Source organism: Euwallacea fornicatus, chromosome 1 (genome assembly GCF_040115645.1).
Source record: "Euwallacea fornicatus isolate EFF26 chromosome 1, ASM4011564v1, whole genome shotgun sequence".
NCBI classification, from domain to species: Eukaryota; Metazoa; Arthropoda; class Insecta; order Coleoptera; family Curculionidae; genus Euwallacea; species Euwallacea fornicatus.
The window spans coordinates 3,355,750-3,372,583 of record NC_089541.1 but is presented as its reverse complement, the minus strand read 5'-3'; the positions used below and the strand labels follow the sequence as shown (position 1 = coordinate 3,372,583).

The window sequence follows — 16,834 nt, the reverse complement described above, 5'->3', positions numbered from 1 at the left end:
AGTAACTCTAATTGTGTAGTTTTGAAAGGCGAATTAAAGTGAAACAAGATACAATCTTCTCGACTAATTGAAATTGAATTAGCTACAGGTTTTTAAACGGGAAAAATTGTAAAAAGGTACTCCGGGTCCACAAGATCTTTGAAACATTGTTTTCTGATGATGGGGCAAATGTCACATTGACAAGAAAATTAGTGAACTTCCATTCTTAAAGTGATCTTTCAGACTTTCAACGTTTCAATTCAAACATTGTTATATGTACAAAAAAAAATCTTTCATTTTTTCAACTTTTGCCTTCAGCCATTTATTATCTTATTCAGTGATAAAACACCTCCACACAGTGAAAATGAACAAAAAAATCTAAGAAGAATTAACATTAATTAATATGGTATAAAATCACAGTTGCCTTATGCTTCAGACACTTACTATAATTTAATAGAATTCACTCGAGAGATGCCAACGTAATTAATATTTCCAAAGAAAAGACATTAACACTAACTTAACAAAAATAAATAAATGCACTAAAACTGTTCATTTTTCACTAAAATAATTACAATTCTGAATGAGAATCGTTCTGTCCATCGGTCTCCGTCGTTGAAGGCTCAATTTCTTCCTTTTTGCTCTCATTTTTTTCCGCAGTCTTCTCTATCGTTTCCTCTACCTCAGCCTCAATTTTAACCTCAGACTCTTGTTTATTATCCGCACTTCCTTCGTCTGCCTTAGTAGCATTTTCTGTCTGAGGTTTCTCTATTTTCTTAGGCCTATAGTTCCTGAGCTTATTAACCAAATACTTAACCTCCCTATCCAGTGCCGCCATCCTGTCCATCAACATCTTCACACTCAATTTCGGAGACTCATATGCCTTCACTGCCTCTTGTTCCTTGATCATTTTATCCCTCCATTCAGTAGTGGTATTAATCAATTTATCCAAAGCATCGACTTCTGAGTCTTTAAATACAAAATTCTCTGGGTTTAAACTTTCAGTGAAATTCTTGGCCGTTTTCAAAAACACGCTGGAATGATTCAGCATTGAGTGCAAAGCTTTGAGTGCTTCGGGTCTCTCCTTATGCTCCCAAACTCGACTGAAAAGCTCTCGAGTTAAAGCTTGAAGATCATCTAATTTTTGTTCATAGGTGGCTGCATCAGCCTCAGATCCATCTTCATAAAGCCAATCGGAAATTTCACTGCAAGCTTGCCGGATTTTCTCAGTTTCCTCTTCGGTGGCAGCTACACTGTATTCATCTTCATAGAGTTTGTTTTGTACGTCAATCACGAAACTTTCCAAGTTATTCAATGCTGTTGCTCTTCGAGTAAGCTCTCGCTCCACTTGATCGAGTTTCTGGATTTTTTCTAGAGATTTCTCAAACTGGTCTTTGGTTAATGTGGAAAGTGACAGAAAACTTTCGAAGAATGTAATTGGTTCTTTGTGGGTGACAATTTTGGGTATAGCTTCCTTTGTTTCAGTAGCATTCTTGTTGCCTGTGGAGTTTTTACTGCTTTGCTCTTCTTTCTTTTCAGATTTATTCTCAGTTTTAGGTTGTTCAGGTTTGTCATCTTCGTGGATTTCATGCGCCGGCTTCTCATCAACTTGAGGCGGCTCTTCGACTTTGTCTTTACCTCCGAAAAGTTTGCTGAAAGTATTTCCTGAAACATAAAATTAAAAAAAAAACTTATTTATTAACCTAAAGAAACTGACCAATCTTGGACAAAGTTCCCTCTTCCTCTAAAGAATCCACAGTCTTCTCTACTACCAATTCCACATTGATCAAGTTCAATACTCCAGATTCATCTAGACTGAAATGAGCCTTAATTCCCTTGCTTTCAGAATTCTCCCCCAAGTTTTTTTTCAATGCGTCGGCAACTCCAGTTAGTTTATATTCAGTAAGATTTTGGGCCCCTAAATAGAGCCTTTCATCCGCAGGCAGATAATCCAAATCAGCATAATTAGTAACAAAATTAAAGTCATCAATGTGTTTATTAAAAGTTATTATTTTCTTCTGAGGATAAGGGTTCATTAGTCCGAATAGTGTGCGCTTTACTGTTTTGATACCTAAAAAGTCGTATTACAAAAAAACAAAATTAATTGGTATTAAATAAAACCTTCTTTCGTATCCCTTTGGAAAACTATTTGAATAGGAAATAAGACTGCATCTTTGGTCAAGAATTTGGTGACTCTAAATCCGGTGCTCAAATCGGCTGCTTTGTAAACAGCCCCCATGGCTGCAGCCTCATCTGTGTTAAGATTTTTGGCCAGTTCTTGGTCTACGGTTTTCTGCAGTATTTCCTGAATTTTTGGCACTCTAGTTCCTAAATTATTACATTATACATAAAAACCTTTAAACAATATTTGCAAACGTACCTGCCCCCACTAAAACTACTTGACTGACTACATCGATAGTTAAATGCGAGGTTTTCAAAGCCTGATTAACAGGATTGGAGACTCTCTCTAGTAAATCAGGTATTAAACCCTCTAAGACATCTCTGGTGACCAATAATTTGAAATCTTGTTCGTCTAACAAGCCCTCGATTTGGGCATAATGTTCTAAATTAGCAGAAAGCACGTTTTTCAGCCTTCCGGCTTCTTTAAATAGCTTTGCCAAAGCTCTCGGGCTTTCAAAGACATCATTGGAAGTCTTTTTCATTTCATTGAACTTTTTGGCTAAATAATCGCGTAAGCGCAGCTGCAACTCAAGACCTCCAAGAGTTCTGTCATAACCCACGCCCAATACTGATACCTAAGTTAGATTAGAAGATAAGAAGAGAAATTTTATTAATTTCATTAACTTACTTGTGGGTGTGTTTCTACAAATCCTCGCTCTTTTGTTTTAATATTTTGGTAGCTCACTAAAGTAGCAGTTGTTGAAGATGCTCCCATATCATAAAATAAGACATATTGGGCAGTTTCATTAAAGGTTTTGGTCCTGAAGATGCCTAAATAAAACATCACATTTGAATTAACTTTGTCTACAAAATGTGAATTCAACTAACACAAATATGACAAAAAGAGAATTAAATTTCACCTGTAATATGTGTGTACATTAAATACATTAAATTGTTTTTTTTTATGAAATTTTACTTGTCTTCAAATATGTTTATCTAAAAAAATCTGAGTAAATGGCAACGTCGCTTAACATTACTGTTACAACTAGAGCCATTATTGGCAGAGTAACATATTGCTTATTTAAATAGCAAAATTACACAGTTGCCACAGTCTACAAATATTACTGAAGTTAAAGAAACATAATTTCTAAACACTCAGGTTCAAAATGTGATTTTTTGTAAGTCTAACATTTACCATAATTTAAGGCCACTGCTGTATAGTCATTGATTAACTGTAAAACCCTAAGTCCAGCCAATTCAGCAGCTTGCAGTAATGCCTTTCGTTCAATTTGATTGAAAAATCCAGGCACTGTCAACACACACTCTGTAATAGGCTGCTGTGCTCCATTTTCTGCAAACTCCTTTGCCTTATGCAAAAACTGGGCAATAAGTTCCTCGGGCCGAAACAATGTTTCATCATCTTGCTTAAAGAGAATTGTGCCTCTTTCCTCATCAGCCACAATTTCGTAATAAGGGAATCGTTTCTGATATAATTTAACTAAAGGGTGATCTATGCTTTTGCCAAGTAAATCAAGGATGTAAGCATAAGCTTGTTTGGGAAATCGCAAACCAACAGTTTGGGCATCTTCACCAAATAATCTGGCATTGTCTCGGAAACTAATAACTGCAGGAGTTTTCCTTTTGGATTCTTTGTTTAAGGCGATTTCCATTGGAACTCCTGGAGAGACAATTCCTACCTTCATCCATTCTGAGCCCAAGTCCACAGACATTACCGCCAAACTTGAGGCATACTGGATGGAGAGTGCAGTTAAAATAACACTGAGAAGTGCTAGTGGCAGCCTCATTTCGAGCTAAAAACGCTTAGATTCCTGAAGCCGACAAAAACAACCTATAAACTTAATGTATGACTGGAGTTTTTCTGAGAGTGCACTGAAGATTTAAAGTGAAAATTGTTGAAACTTACTCAGAGGAAAGTGCAGGGTTTCTGCCTGAGTTATGCGACGCTACAGGAGCTATTTTAATTCAAATTGCTGGTTTTTAAAGCTAAAATATTTCTCTCTTTAAACCACGTCAGAGAATCGTACACACATGCCAAATCAAAACAGCTGATACGTTTTTCCGCCCGCCACTGAACTGTCAGTTGTGGCAAAAGTTTATTGGCCATCACAATATCCAATCAAGTATTAAAACTTTAATCACGTGAGACATAAGTAATATTGAAAAGTTGTTGTTTCTTTTTATGGAGTGTTAACGAAAGAGAAAGACAACATAATAAGGATATTAATATTTCACTGCCTACCGTTCGAGTATCGCGTTATCTATAGGAGAGGAGCTGAAATGTTTTTTGTAACTTATCGCGTGTGATTGGTGAAACTGGACTTATTGTGATAGTGATATTACTAGATGGCGTTTAGAGAGATATTGGTAGATGGCGCTTAGAATACTATCAATAGATGGCGCCTAGGATATTGCTGTATAAGGTTCAGAGTGATATTACTAGATGGCGCAAGGCAGACAATTGAATTATTTATTAACTGCTAAAATATTCAAATTTGCCCCGTAGTTCAATTTTATAAACCATAATTTTTTTTCTGTATTTTTCAAGAATTTACGGAATAGAAGAAAATGAAGCACAACTTTTCACTTTCAGGTACTTTATTGCATCTTCAGGTGTCACAGACAAAAGATGCCATCATGTACACATTATCTACCTAACATATACGTGCCATGCACTTCGAAAATAAAAACGGTACTACCTACTTACATATGTACAGTTACAAGATAGTCCTCTGAGCGGTAACATTCATATTTTGGTACATCGATATAAGTAAAATGCTAATATTAATTTTTTACTTGCGAAGATAACAATATAATTAGTTATAAAACTATACGATGTTTATATGTTACGAAAGGGCTTTCGCTTAATTTATGTACATTATTACGTCTCAGTGTTGTGGTTTTGATAAAATTGATAAAAATTGACTGAAGGAGTTAGAAACAATTATATACCTAATGAAGTAACAATAAAGAGGAAACAATAAATCAAGAAGGATAAATAAAAGTTTAGCGATAATGATAATAATAATAATAATAATAATAATAATAATAATAATAATAATATTAATAATAATAATAGAAAAGGCATTTTCTTGTAAATATAATAATAGTAATAATAAGTAATTTCAAAACTGGTCCGAAATTTGCATAAAATATGTTAAAACTAAAAAACGGAACTATTAATAAACAAATTGTTAACCCTACGCATACGACAAATATGCAATTTTATTTAACGATTTAAATAAAAAAATTAAAATATTCATTCCATCTGTTTATTATTCAGTTTCTTAACAATAATTGCGGTTTCCCAACTTGTATTATGTGCAACTTACACCAAATCCCACACCGAGTGATTCAATTTAGGTCATTATAAGTTCCACATAACATCAATTTGAGAATGTTACGGTCACTATGTTTGATTTGAATTTTAATAGAGTTTCGTCAATCGACAAAAAAGCACACATCAGAAAGTTAATTAAACTCGGAAAGAAGCTTTTTATTATTGGTTTTGTCATTGCTATAATAAGTACTCTCACATTAAGCTCTGGAGGAAGATTGACTGCAGCTCTAACCCCCAAAAGTCTCCCCATCAGAAGGCTCGCCAGATCTACCGTGCTTTGAACTATAAGACACCCTGAGGGGTTGACTTCTGAAGGCATACAATATGACAAAATATACACACACTACTATACGTAATCTACCATTTAAACTCTTATTATTAATAGTGCTTAATGGTTATATTAATCAATAATTATTTAGGTATATCACAGCCCTGGCTCTCTTTTTTAGAGATAAGTTATCAATGCATCTTATGTACTTTGCAGATGATATAAGTCTTGGTCCAATAATAAGGTGCATTGTTCCCTTAAAAGATCATCACCCATGTAGAGAGCGTTATAAGCAAATAATAAGGTATTAAACTAAACAATTAGGTACTGCTCAACAAACAGTATGTATTGTATGGTAATCAATACGTGGCGCAAGTGCTGACATCTATAAGTACCACAGCGTGTCCTGGTATCTAATCTGGCCTATTTGAACATTCGGAGTCATCGGTATGAATATTAAACACGTTAATTCGTGTGTGTTATTGAATTTGGGTTATTTCCTCGTTTGGAAATCGTAAAATTCGGTCTCGATTCAAGTTTATATGAAGGGAAGTGAAGTAATCACACTGACGATTTTCGTAATGACAGTTTCCAACATACAGCCGATTTTTGACATTTTCAATTGACAAGAAATGGGGTACTAAGTAAACGAAATGACTGATGCTGTCAAGCTCTCTTTCGTCAATTGCCTATTTGTACTCAAACGATAAGAAAGTTCAGGTCATTTATCTACATATAACAAAATGGCTTGACAATTGCGTTGACATTTTTCAGACGGCCGACACGATATTTGACGCAAATATCAAACAAATGAACATATCGTTGTTAGTTTTTCGTTCAGTTTGACTAATCGATTTACATTGTTCGTTGATTTGTGTAAATACTTAAAAATCATTTTCGATATATTTATTTACGGGACAATATTACTGCGAAATGAAAAGTTGAAATGATATTTAACAACTTTTCAATCAAAATAATGAACCGCAAATTGTCTGTGCTCGTGTCGAGTAAGAAATTTTGGCCAGAAAATTTATGGATTTCGAAACCATGAACGGATACTGGCTCAGTAGTGTCAACCGGGCAATGTCGCCCATTCCGTGACAGTTGTCACGCCATTGGGCAACATTGGCAGTAAAACAACTAGACGATGTTGGCAGCACGTTGTGTTCCCTCTGGAGTACATTTATTGACTGAACTTTCTTTATATTTAGTACGTCATTTGGCACTTACGATGGGAAATTTAAAGGTTAGAGAGAGACGAACTAAGTATTTTAAGAAAATTGGTATCCATTTATGTTTTATTATAATACTTAAGTATGGCAATGTTGCCTTCACTTTGACAGCTAATACTATGTTAAAATTCTCTTCGAATAAAATAAACGTTCGTGATTTCCGACAGTTCAAGTTAACATTTTTTTAATTTTGTCCTATGTTTCAACGTTTAAACGTTGCTTCAACTTTGACAAGTGACATTAGTCACTAGAAAGATATTTTCGTTGTTTTTGGCATGTTTAAACATGGCAACCTTCCTCGACTTTAATGAATGACACCTGTTTTACGATTATTTGTATCGCAGAAAAAACGAGGTAACCCTTTCACGTATAATCCTTGTTTTGGCCAGTATAAATTTGAAGGTTGACTAAAGAAGCCGAAAACGCTGAATATGCGCCTCAGCTAAATATGAAAACGTCGCTTTAAGTTTCACAAATGACGCTTGATTTGAGCCATCTTTTGAATAAAAGAACATCTGTAAATAATAGAAGCAGCGACAACGTCACCTCTAAATAATATGACTTTGGCCGGCCTGCAGGATAAATGACTGACGCAGCGTTGCCAGAATTAAAGATTTTCCTGGGTGAATGGAATTTCTTTTTCTCTTTATAAAACGCAGATTTCGACTGTGTGTAAATTCAGGTAACTTTGGCACGGAATTTATTAGTTAAAGCCGAAAATTCGGACCAGACATCAGGACCTAACAGTTTTGTCAGCACTGCGGCAATTTGGCCTAACACAACCGTATCGAAATCCAGTATAATTCGTGAATTATCCATTTTCTATAACCTATGGGATATTAAGTGTGATTTACAGGAGTTGTATAATTCAAAATTTTAACGGATTAATGTACTCGTATATATTCACACATATATCACATTAGCAATTGAAAGCCCTTGTGGCTGGCGAGGAAGAGTCGGTGAGTGCTTGCAGGGGCGGACTTCAAATCTTTGTTCCCTCGATTTTGATGTAACATAACTCACCACAGTTCGGCGCCACTATCTAACAACCCCAAAAGGCGCTACGTTTCCAGGGATGCTATAAGACTATGGTAAACGTTCGTTTGCATCTCTCCGAACATGGAGGCTTGCCCACATGAAAAAGAACTTTCACTCTCCATTAAACACGAGCTACTAAATCTCGTCGATGGCAAGTTATTGTTGATGAAGCTCGTCACGCTTTTGCTGTAGTCTGTGAAGGAACTAGAATTTTCCATTACAGGTGAAGTTTCTTCCAGTTTCAGTCTTTTCACCAAAGGGTCACTGTCCACCACATTCACGTCCTCATCCTCGTCCATTGCTGTGAGCATGCGAGGAGTGGGAGGGAGATAAAACTGTGATAGCACATCATGCATGTCGCACTCATCAGTCATGTCTTCAAACTGCCTCTTTTTGGGGGTTTGCGACTCAAAACCGTTAGATACCACTGTGGCGTTCACATGTTTAATCTCCTCTTCAAGTCTCGCATGGAAATCATCCTCGATCCTTTCACTGCCACTAAACTCACTCACAACCTCAGAAGGCTTCTCATTCTTCATAAACTCAGTTTTAATGTTCAAATAACTGTCATTGCTGTAGCATCTTGGGTAGTTCAGCTGCTGTTTCTGCGACTTTTCCTCCTTGGTCTCCTGCTGCAGCCTCTTCATTGTATTGTTGATGAGGACGGATCTGCAGAGATTGGCTTCAGGGTCGTCGATCTTCTTCAGCTTATTGAGGCTAATCTTGAGGACCTTCCTCCGTTCTTCCTTCTGCTTGTATTTGGGGGAGATCATGGAGGGGCGGTTTCTTGGGGGGTAAGCCATGGGGTAGGCCCGTGGGGGGCCAAAAATGTCGTCGCAGTCGTCCATGGGGCTGGAGGCGTTGGGCAGCTGAGGCGTCCTCATGGTTTTAATCTGAAAGGAGAATGCTTAAATGAGTTTATCACGCCATTATCATGCCGTTATCAGTCAATGTAATATGTTTGCACTGGATCCCGTACGATTTATATACACGCGTTTAATTAGTGTGCATTCACAATTCCGGTACGTAAAGGTAATACTTATTGATTGCCGGATAATAATAGATAAATTTATCGGTTTTAGCTTGTTTGTTTATCAGTTATTTTTGCTTTTGTTTGTGAGGGCAAATCGCTTGAAACGTCATTAGAGCACATACCTGATATCCTTACCCTTATAGTGGCCGTATCTTACAGCTGCTAAATATAACCAAATAATAACTTAACAAGACAAACATTGAATTTAGCTCAGGTATTTTAGCAGGGGAACAAAGACCCGAATCTAGGCGATGACCTACATTTAAATGGGCAATTAACACGAAAATCCTTGATCGTAAATTCATTTAGTCCACTCAGAAATTCCTAGACCACGAGAGTTTTGTCCCTTTCGAGGTAAAACGAAAACATATGAATCCTTAATCGAGTGGTCAATCACGACATAATAATCTTCTTTTCCGGGTCGCCTTTCACCCTACCTGATGCCCTTCAAGGGGTTCGAAAAAGGTAAAGCCATAGGCGCAGCATGAACTTTTCCCAGAAAAAATTTGTTACTATGGAGCCAGATTGTCTGGTAACATTTCCTGTAAAGCTGTTTCTCATTATGTATCGAGATAGAGATAAGGCGTTATTGTTATGTGATCATTCGCTTTAAAGCATAACGATCTTGAACTGGAGACTGAAAATATTTTTGTTTTTTATTTTGTTTGAGATAAATTTTTCGCAAAAGTGTGGACAAAAATCATGTGATTCGCCACACAATATTGTTATGTATAATTATTCTGTTAATTAATCTGTTCTAGCGACATTATAATTTAATCAATCTGGCAACGTCACGCTTCGTTGTTGTTTCAACTTGACAGCACATGCAGGAACTTGTCGTAATCTCGATCTACTTTAGATCAGAGAGGACGTGTATGATTCGGTCCAAGTACCTCTTATTTTGATAGTTTAAAGATCAGTTTTATTGATGCCAGTTAAACAAATCTAACGAGTCTAACCAATTCTGAGCTGAGGCCCAAAAGGTGAAGAATTTTTTGACGGCACTCAGATTTTGACTAATTGGAGATTGGCCATTTTCTTCAATTTAGATAAGCAAAACGATATTTAATTTGTACGAAAACAACTTCATATTTCTTCACTTTCATCGCAACTGAGCTTTATGCGAAATCCTCTTTTAAATAATTAAAAAAACCTACTCCTCGACTCTTTCCTTTTAAATCGATCAAAGTTTGTTACTGGCTAGACTTGGTTTAGGAGACTCAAAATTGTCAAAAGAACTTTATGTTTTCATTCATCTTAGAAGCATCACTATCTCGTAACTTTCACAGCACCTAAATTTGGGTTTAATTACCCTTTAAATCCACTAGTGTTTCCTTTTATTGGGAACCGAAGTGGTGGGAAAACCACTGAAGAAACTTCGTTATTTCATTTTTTTCTCTTCAAATAACGCGTAACATGCCACTTCCTTCTTTTTTTCGATACTCAACTAGTAAAGAACTTGATCTTGAGTTTGGCATGAGAATAACTTAAAACGCCTTTACTTTTCTAGTAGACAGGGTGATTCAAATTCGTCACTCACCATTGGGATCTTGAAAACCATGAAAGATATGGGATGGCTTAATTTTAGAGCAAAGTTGCGCATTTTCGAGTTTCGTTATTTGGCGTTTTAAAATTTGCGAAATTTCGATCACTTCGGAAGATGATCGAAAAAGAAACGAATTTTCCAAAAATGTTTTTTTTTTAAGTTAGTTGAGGAGATTTTTTTAAATGAATTTCACTTCCCCATGAGCAATTTTACTTCTTTATAAGATGGCGTCATTAGATTTTAAATAGAACGTTTTAGAATTTTTTTGAGAACCATCATCAGCTTAATTTTTATAAACATGAACCTGAATTTTCTTAAAGCCTTTGATTTTCTACGTTAAACAATGTATCACGCTTGTAGGTAAACAAACGTTAGTGTGAAATAATTTTTAATAAATAAAATAAAACACTAGTCAGGCATAACTGTTACCATGGAAACAACGAACTAAATGCTTCATATTCTACCAAATTTCGTTCCAATCGGCAAAAATGCGAGTAACATGGTTGCCGTCTTTCAGGACATTCTTGAAGATATGCTTGACTGGCACCCACAGAATTTCTGTGGTACATGAAATAAAGCCGCAACATGTCACGATTCTGTTCATTGGTGTAACGCACGGTAACACTTATGTCTGAGTAGTGTTTCATTATTTTATTTATTAAAAATGTATTTTGCACTATTACGTTTGTTTTTATTACAAGCGTGACACATCATTTAGTTCCGAAAATCAAAGGCGTTCCAAAAATGCCATAAAAAGTTCGATTCGATATTTAAAAAAATGCATTGATGATGGTTCTCAAATTCCGAAACGCAGTATTCAAAATAAAATGACGTTGTCTTATAAACGGACAAAAATGTCTAGGTGTGAATGAAATTCATTTTAAAAGATCTCTTCACATAAATAAAAAAAATCGATTCGTATAAACATGAGTTTTTTCAAAAAACTTCATAAATAATCGGAATTTTCCAAAGTTTAAAACGGCATCAAACAGAGCTGGAAACTGGGCAATTTTGCCCCAATTCAAGCCACCTCGTATCTTTTATGGTTTCCAAGATCCCAATGGTGCGCAGCAAATTTGGATTCCCCCTGCACCTTGTAAAATTTCAAGCCGAATCTCTTTTTACCTGATCTAGTTTTTTTAAACTTCTATCACTTGAAGAGATGAAAGTGATTTACTTTCATCTCCTTTACTTGTGTAGCTTCGCTTTCACAACACTCAAAAAATATTCCTAGTTTGAGAATATTCGGTGTACTGTTTCTACATCCAAGTGACTATTATAGCAATAGTCCGTTGAGATCAATAGTTTGACCTGAACTTCTGCTACTTGTCATTTGCAAGTCCAAAAAGGGTTAGCAGAATATAACCGATGTTTCTTCACCTTCACAGAGAGCTCAATTTCTGTTCATAACTTTCCTACTTATTACTATTGTTAACCCACACATCCTGAACGAAATACGACACTATTTAATGATCGTTTTGCCTTGGACAAGGCATTTTCCCTTCGGCCTGGGGCAAATCCTGCAGAAGTGTGACGTCATTTCGACGTCACCAGCTAGGAAAACATCGTGACCTTATGAGTGGTATTTTTTTATCGTCATCGATACAATAAATTTTCTGCAATTTATCTTGCTATTCAATCGGGGGGCTTTCCCGTACAAAATCGCATTATTTTGGTCAATTTTTGCCCCGCAACCTGGGGATAAAGCTCAAATAAAGCCCCAACTGCACCCTATGCGAAGATATAATAGTAACTATTGCCTGTCTAACCATGGTGAAACTAGCGATGATTAATGACGATGACGTGACTGGTGACGCAACGTATTGATCACTGGCAATGAAATTAATAACTGCATATCGTACATAATGGTCCCAAGTCAGTAATTATTACATACAGTATAATCCACGACTCTTTTGCCCTGTTTCGAATTGATAACATTCCCCATTAACTCTTAATAACTATTAGGAAAGAGTTGTTAATTATCGCTGCATTACAACGGCCTTGACGTAGCAAACTCGCTATAGTGACTAAATTATGGTAATCTAAAGCAAATCACCAACCTCTCTCTATTCTGCTGTAGTCTATTTTTGAGTGCGGAATACCAAAACACGAACTTGCGAAAATAAACAACACAGTGAAGTATTTGGGATAGACAACGAACGGTGCACGTACGAATGGGTCGAAAGTAAAACAAACACTGAAAATATTAATTTTTGAGTTAACTGACCTGACTGATAAGCACTGATAAAGCACTCCACTTCGTGTCTAGATTAAATTCGAACCACTACTGGGACTGTGGCATTTTACGAAAAATGTTTGGCATAAGCTTTCGAGATAATGACGCCAAGATAATAGCGGTATTCCTTTCTACCTGAATCGCTGATTGTGGCTCACAAAGGGCCACATTTTCGGTATTTTTTCACCGACACCAAACACTTTTAGTGACGTCCGACTTTCAAGCAAAACAAACGTGTTTACCTCTACCGATCACTGCTGCTTACTACTATCACTACTCAGCTTTGTTTTCTATCTAAAGTATCCTTGAGGCGGCTTCATTGAAATGCTACCGGTTGAGACCGAATAATACTATTTATTAATAGTCGTAAACATTTAAATGATTTTTCGAATTCAGCTAATTAAAAGCTGTGCTTTGATGTTGCTGATTAATGTTTTGCCTTTCGGGATAATGCCGAGAAGTACAAACTGAAGCAAGTTTAAGGAGTTGTTAATATAAACCTGAAGGGAACGGTCGAGAACCGATTCGTTTCCTTGACGATTTAAATGAAGGCAAATGATCGCGTTCGCCTGATATTTTCTAGAAATCGAACCGGCTTGAATTGACACGAATAATTTCGCGTGCCCGGTCAATTCCGCCATTTTGGAGGTTTCCGCGTGGACCTGAAATAACCCAGTCCTTCTGCGATAAGCTTCGGCCCAACAAAATGGCAAACAAAACGTGTTTTTCGGCCAAATTTTGGAAGATCCAAAAACCAGATTTTAACGCATTTCCTTATCGCGGCAGCCAAACGTTTCAATTTCAACCCATAATGGACTGTAACAAAGCTTTGCACAATTATAAAAAAGGACTTAATAAACGAAAGTCAGCCGACCATGACAAAATGCTATTGAGATAAATAATGTAAACATTGGGCAACCATTTATCGCCATACTCACCACAATAATGTTAATTTGCTATGTGGACTAATTTATTTTTAATGTAAGACTCGAAGGAAAAATGGACTTAATAACGTAGGTGCAAATACTCGTTTTAATTAATCGTTTTAATGATTAATTAATGTATTCAAAATCTGTATTTAAGTGTAGTTGGTATTAACGAGCTTTTAGGGTAGGCACTTAAACTTACCATTGCCAAGCTTGGACTTTATACTATTGCCTTTTGATCTTTCACAAAATTTTTGAAATATTTTTTGGAGTTAATAATGTAACTGGATTGTAAATTATAGTGAAAGTCGCGAATAACGATGTCGGTTATAACGGCTCGCATATAGCGACGGAAACTCGAACGTATACGACGCCACGGGATATATAGTACAGTAATTGTAGTATAAGGTCGACACTGAAAAGTAAGTCAAAGGGTGACCGACATTTCTTAAAATTCAGTGCCTTTAGCGGCCTCATAGGCAAATCCCAGAAAATTTCCTTTTAGTACGCATATTTGACATATCTACGGTTAAGTACGGTTGTGGTTTCTCTGCGATTTGTACCTAAAGCTGCTAAAACGCCGCTTTTTTTATAATTTACGGTCTCTTCTTGCGGAATTTCTAATTGAATGCTAACAGTGTCGAGTTTATATTCCAATTACTATAAATACACCAAAAAATCAATTTCTTTGAGCCATTAACCGACACCAAGCAACTAAAACTACGACAAAGGGGTTTGTTGATATAAGCCATAGAATCTGAGTTTTTTATGTGTCGATATTTTCATTTACGTTTTGTGCCGGTAAATGGTTCAAAGACATAAATTTTTTATAAAAGAGTGCCGAGAGCATAGGAATTATCGGGAAAATTCCTGAATTATGAACGTGGACTATACAAATTAGAGACTGTGTTGATTCTATGTATTCAGTTTGTTTGCATCCTTATAATAGTTGTGTTTCAAAAATGACCTCAAGAAACTGAAGAGCTTCGTCCATTGGGGGGAAAGTATAATCATTTCCAGACTTGAAGCAGGCGATAGCAACAATACCATTGCAGATTAGTTGCACTTATCGCGTCCGACTGTTCCTGAAATTCGGAAGAACCAAAAAAATGTCAAAGATGCGTTTAATGAAAGTTTGTTACCAAACAAAAACTCAAGTTATCCAATCATGGGGATATTGATGAGAAATTATTTAAATGGTTTACGAAGGAAAGAAGTAATAGATCAGCAATTAGTGGTCTTAATCTTACAGGCAAAGGCGGAAAAGTTTGTCAAAATAATTAATAAAAGTCCGGCATATAAATGTTCAGAATGTGGGATTACACGCTTCCCGCAAAGACATAGCGCTGTGCATGCAAAAATTAGGAGTGAAGCTGTTAGTGTACCTGCACCAGTAACAAAAAACTGGCTGAACTGTGTTGCCAGAAATTCGAAAAAAATTACTAGAATGATGAGATTTTTAACGCATATGAAACAGATCTTTTTTTTTTCAAAATGGCTCCGAACAGAACACTGAAATTTCAAGGTGAGAAGCACACAGGTGGAAAAACGTCCAAGGACTTTATTGCTACCAATATGACTGGATCAGATAAGCGCCAGTTGATTGTTATAAAAAATCGAAAATCCCTCGCTGTTTCAAGAATATTAAGATCTAACCTATGTCCTACAAACCCAATAAAAAAGCCTTGATGACGTCGGAATTATTTATAAAAATTTCTATTGTTAACTAGGACAATGAATTAAATAAAAAAGAAAAGAGAAAAAATTTGATCTTGGTAGACAATTGTCCGGCGCACCGAAAAATGTCAATTTTATTGTAACGTTGAATATCTCCCCCCAAACACCACATTAGTTCTGCAGCTGGTTGACCAGGGTATCACAAGATCAATGAGAGTTCATTTTGGAAAGATTCCGCTAATGAGTATTATTGAAAACAATCAGCAAAACAATGAGCGAGCTATTATTAATCTTTTGGATGCAATACGATGATTTCTGAACCATTGAAACAGGATATCACCCCAAAATATCACGGACTGTTTTAGTCATGCAGGTTTAGAAGGAGTACCAGTAACTGAAGACTTTTGTTTAGCTGAGGTAGCCAGAAAGACATATATAATGATTTTGAAAAAGGACATGAGGAAACCTTACATTATCAGATTAAGTATGGACCGATTTTGTAAATGTTGACCCTCACTTGGAAACAAACAGTGCTTTATCTGACGAGCAAATTGCAAAGGGAGGTGCTCATTATTCAAAAAATCCAAGGTGAAAGCGATGAAAGCTCTGAGGGTGGTGAAGATTCTTAGTAATTGTAGAAGCCCTATGCTGTAGGTATAGCCGTAAAGACCCTGAACACTTTTGCGGTATACAGTTATTCCAGGGACAAAAGGCTTCTGAATGAAATCAGTCCCATAGAGAAGAAAAATGAATTCATTTGTTTTAACTTACATTGTAAAAAGTAAACAAAAATTACGACAAATTTGAGTAAATATTGTGTTTTTACCATACATACGTATTTGTATTTGTATATAAGTCAAAAGTTATATTAAATTATTTAGTTTCAGTATTAATCTGTTATAGTATTTAATTCTTGTAAATAAAATTTGGTTTTTCACATGTTTCTCTAATCATAAAAAACAAGTCTTGTTATTAAAGACGACCGGATATAACGACCCTTTTTACTCGGTCCCCTCGCCGTCGTTATATTCGACTTTCACTGTAATTACTAATTAATTAAAATTTTTTATCAAATCGTTTGCATTTTCATAATTCCTTGGCATCGCTAGCACAATTTCATCTTTCAGCTTTATTCCCCTCTCCCCCTTAATAAATCATAAAAGGAGTTTTTTCGCCCACATTACAGAGGCCATATTTGAGGCCCACAGGACCAATCTCTCTCACACTCAGTGCGAGGAAATACTTGTTTCTACACTCAAGAGCCAATTAAGCACCACGTAAAAAAAATATATATTCGAGAATTCCCTATATTTTTAACTGGGAGAATACGTAATTCTGTCGTAAAAATGCGACGTGGTACGTTTTTAAACATGGACAATAGGTAGCTCCCTAAAACCAAACTTACTTTAGCAGTGCGGTAAAG

General features: G+C 36.0%; 2 protein-coding genes across 11 annotated transcripts in view; both read right to left on the bottom strand.

Annotated features, from left to right (window-relative positions):
* Positions 1-270: 270 nt before the first annotated feature.
* Grp170 (Grp170 co-chaperone) lies at positions 271-4,172 on the bottom strand. 2 transcript variants are annotated; one of them, XM_066282761.1, is made up of 7 exons: positions 4,022-4,172; positions 3,293-3,908; positions 2,786-2,928; positions 2,357-2,732; positions 2,098-2,304; positions 1,694-2,047; positions 271-1,641 (listed from the first exon to the last, which is right to left on the bottom strand). In XM_066282761.1, the coding sequence occupies exons 2-7, from the start codon at positions 3,900-3,902 to the stop codon at positions 548-550; spliced, it is 2,784 nt and encodes a 927-aa protein (XP_066138858.1). In that variant the 5' UTR covers positions 3,903-3,908; positions 4,022-4,172; the 3' UTR covers positions 271-547. The 2 variants fall into 2 exon arrangements, with proteins under 2 accessions (XP_066138858.1, XP_066138867.1); XM_066282770.1 differs by having other exon boundaries at positions 3,293-3,926; positions 4,022-4,171.
* Positions 4,173-4,695: 523 nt separating this feature from the next.
* The window catches only part of LOC136339510 (uncharacterized), a 49,942-nt gene continuing 37,803 nt past the window's right edge, over positions 4,696-16,834 (bottom strand). For 6 of the 9 annotated variants that reach the window (XM_066282842.1, XM_066282868.1, XM_066282892.1 and 3 more), the window contains one exon: positions 4,696-8,886. In XM_066282842.1, coding sequence (XP_066138939.1) covers positions 8,017-8,877 — 861 coding nt within the window. In that variant the 5' untranslated portion in view covers positions 8,878-8,886 and the 3' untranslated portion in view covers positions 4,696-8,016. The other 3 variants (XM_066282884.1, XM_066282860.1, XM_066282851.1) reach the window with 3 other exon arrangements.

Excerpts from the sequence above, each read along its gene's own strand:
- Grp170 (XM_066282761.1), bottom strand. The coding sequence starts at position 3,902 with ATGAGGCTGCCACTAGCACTTCTCAGTGTTATTTTAACTGCACTCTCC. Across the intron at positions 2,929-3,292 it reads AGCAGTGGCCTTAAATTATG|GCATCTTCAGGACCAAAACC; the intron begins GTAAATGTTAGA and ends TGTTTTATTTAG. Across the intron at positions 1,642-1,693 it reads GGGAACTTTGTCCAAGATTG|GAAATACTTTCAGCAAACTT; the intron begins GTCAGTTTCTTT and ends TTTATGTTTCAG.